Source organism: Salmo salar, unplaced genomic scaffold (genome assembly GCF_905237065.1).
Source record: "Salmo salar unplaced genomic scaffold, Ssal_v3.1, whole genome shotgun sequence".
Classification (NCBI taxonomy): domain Eukaryota; kingdom Metazoa; phylum Chordata; class Actinopteri; order Salmoniformes; family Salmonidae; genus Salmo; species Salmo salar.
In genome coordinates this window covers 1-3,258 of record NW_025549967.1, presented here as the reverse complement: position 1 = coordinate 3,258, position 3,258 = coordinate 1, and the positions used below count along the sequence as shown (strand labels likewise).

The 3,258-nt window shown below is 38.8% G+C and overlaps 1 protein-coding gene across 1 annotated transcript; it reads left to right on the top strand.

The window, feature by feature from the left end:
• Nucleotides 1-544: 544 nt before the first annotated feature.
• On the top strand, nucleotides 545-1,717 carry LOC106591286 (metalloproteinase inhibitor 2). The gene is made up of 3 exons (XM_045713616.1): nucleotides 545-665; nucleotides 1,061-1,185; nucleotides 1,323-1,717. Exons 1-3 carry the CDS (start codon nucleotides 572-574, stop codon nucleotides 1,482-1,484), a joined length of 381 nt encoding a protein of 126 aa, XP_045569572.1. The 5' UTR covers nucleotides 545-571; the 3' UTR covers nucleotides 1,485-1,717.
• Nucleotides 1,718-3,258: the final 1,541 nt, after the last annotated feature.

The window sequence follows — 3,258 nt, the reverse complement described above, 5'->3', positions numbered from 1 at the left end:
TGTCTTGGACTGGTAGGGACAAAGTTGACATCTCTATGAACTCAGATGCCACTTCATTAAATCAGATGCAGTTTATCATAGTGCACTGTTCTTTATGGGCGACAGGTCTAGTACTCCACACTACATTCTCAACTAGGAAGTTGATTGGCCCTGTTTGATGTCACGTAGGTTGACACATTGCAATATTTCTAATTTATTAAACCCTTTTACAAAACCTCACTGTAACGAACAGCATTACTAACCTTTAGACATAAGTTACCACACCCGGTCTAAGGGATGAATAACTTTGGAAAAGTCCTTCAGTCTTTGACTCCGTTAGGTAAATACCTTTTTTTGTTCATTGTTTTTGTGGAACAAAGTTCTAAAACTGCCTCTATGGCAATTCAAAAAGTGTTGAGGACCTTATTACTGATGAATATGTTAATGACTGTTTCTGTTCTGCTTGTATTTGGATGTGTATTTCAGGGCTCCTCTGTAAAAGAGACCAGTGAGGTTAAGCTGTCTGTACATGCCATATAAACATCAAACTGTAGATGTTTGATGTATCCTTTCTCTCCTTGTGATTGGCTAGATGTTCAAAGGTCCTAACCAGGATATCCATGTCATCTTCACTGGAGGCCCGTGTCACGCGTTTCTGGAAACCAACAAGGAGTATCTCTTCACAGGTGCGGTCCTCACTAGGTTACTTAAGTGCCATTGCCAGCACTGGTTAGAAATGCTTACAGCCTCATGGCCTACTATTGACTTCATCTTGTATAAGAAAACAAGTGCTTTAGAAATAACATTCTCTATACACTTTATTAGCTTACAAACTCTAAATCATTATACATGCTAATGAAATTAAGTTTAATGTTTAGCTCATTTTTTATGATGATTTCCGGCCTGCATCTGTATATTTCCCGTTGCAGTTTCCTCCAGGGACAGATCTAGGCTCATCTCCCACAATCCTAACCATATGTGGGGGAAAAACAAATCCAAGAACATTGTCTGAGGCCAGCTATACCCTACACCACCTTTTCCCTACAGCATATTGATGACTCACAATTTCCTTTGTCTGCAGGCAGGCTGAATACTGATGGAACAGTGCATGTAATAATGTGTGACTTCATTCAGTCCTGGGAGGCTTTGAGTGACACACAAATGAGGAGCTTGACTCTGCTCTACCAGAGCGGCTGCGATTGCAAGGTGTGTTAATATTACTATACATCTGTGTTGTATATTTACCCGGCACGCTTAGCACTCAGGTCACCATTAGCAAATGCAAGAGCTACAGTATTTGTGTAGTGATCTTGGTCTTTCTCTCCCCCTACTCCGATCTACAGATCATCCGCTGCAATTCCCTTCCCTGTCCGATCAGCGCCCCAGATGAGTGCCTGTGGATGGAGATTGGCCAAAGTGGACCCTGGGACAACAACATTGCCTGTATCGAGGGGGGTGATGGGTCCTGTGCCTGGTACAAGGGGATGGCACCTTCCAAGAAGTAGTTTCTGGATATTGATGACCCCTAAACTCTACAGGCCATCTACTCACAGAAAAAAGCTACAACCCTAAATTATGATTAAATGAATCTAGGAGGTAGTTTACAACAATTAATTACAGGACCATATTGACTTGTGAAGTTGTGATGTCACTGAGGACAGGTTGCAGGAAATGGTCAATGTGATAGAGAGCAACAATCTTATGAAAATACCAACTTGTAAATTACATTAAAATAACTACAAATCCCTTCTAATACTAATTTCTTGTCTTAATTTGCTTTTTAACTCAAAGAGCATTATTGACGTGGTCTATTTGTCATACAAGGGCTTCAGCTTTTCAGCTATTGATCAAATTAATCATTTTTGTGTTCAAAAATCTTTCAATACAAAAACAATTTCCACTATTCACCTGTACTGCATTTCTCAGTCATCGGGGAAAAGTCTTCCACCACTAACCACATTTTTAAATTTACAATATTTAAGTGGATTAAATACAAGCTTTTGCTCAGTCTACACATGATACCCCATAATGGCAAAGCAAAAAAGGTTTCGATTTTATTTGCCAATTTAACTACAATCCCTTATTTAGGGTTTCAGACCTTTCGCTATGAGAGTTAAAATTGCACTCGGATCATTGATGTTTCTACGACTTGATTGGTGTCAACCTGTGGTAAATTCAATTGAATGGGCAGGCACAAATGTCTTACGGTGCTAAAAAACAAGCCATGAGGTCAGAATTTTCCGTAGGGCTCAAAGGATTATTGGGGCACAGATGTGGGGACTGTTAACAAATGTCTGCAGCATCGATTGTCTCCAAGAACACAACCTCCTACTGGAAGTCTGAACCAAGATTCTTCATAAACTCCTTTAGCCAAACTGCGCAATTGGGGGAGAAGGCCTTGGTCAGGGAGGTGACCAAGAACTTCGATGAATACTGAAAGCATTTTGTAAATTTTCAAGCTGTTTAAAGGCAGTCACAGATTTTTACCCACTGACTCGTTGGGATTGTGATGTGTGAAATAATCTATAAACATTGTTTTGAAAATTTTATTACAGAAAAGATATCCTAATTACTTGCCAAACTATAATTACATTGAACATTTAGTGGAGTGGATTGACTCAACTATAAGTGTCTCTAAACTTCATATTTCAACTGTATATATTATTTAGGGTTAGAAACTGTCAGCTGGAATAAAGTGTTGAGGTCCTTTACACTTTAAAATATTGGTGAATGAAAATCCTGTATTTGAGATTTTAATCCATTAAATGTTGGTGATGTTACCAAGGTACCCGTCATTTGGAGAAGGGGTTTTATGAAATACAATTAAATCTATTTTTGCCTTATGATTGCTACTCAATGTTGAAACCGTAATAAGGCAGCAAACCGAAGCATATCACCTTCTCCAAAGTGAAGTTTGTTAGTATTTTGGCCTTTTAAAACCTCTGAGGATCGTTTGAGCTGGTATGAGTTAGCATGAAAGTTATATATAATTAAAATATCGGGGCGTAGACTTTATATCTGATATTGGCAAGCTTAAATTCTTGTTAATCTAACTGCACTGTCAAAAAAATAATACTGCATGTATTATTTGAAGAGAGTTAACAGTTATAACTTATTAATGGCAATTTGGTGCATTTTTGGGCGGTCTTGACACAAAATTTTGAACCGAAATCACCCAATGGTTCATTGGATCAGTCTAAAACATTGCACATACACTGCTGCCATCTGGTGGCCGTCTAGAGTGCACCTGGGCTGAATCCCATTATGCCTATGCATTTC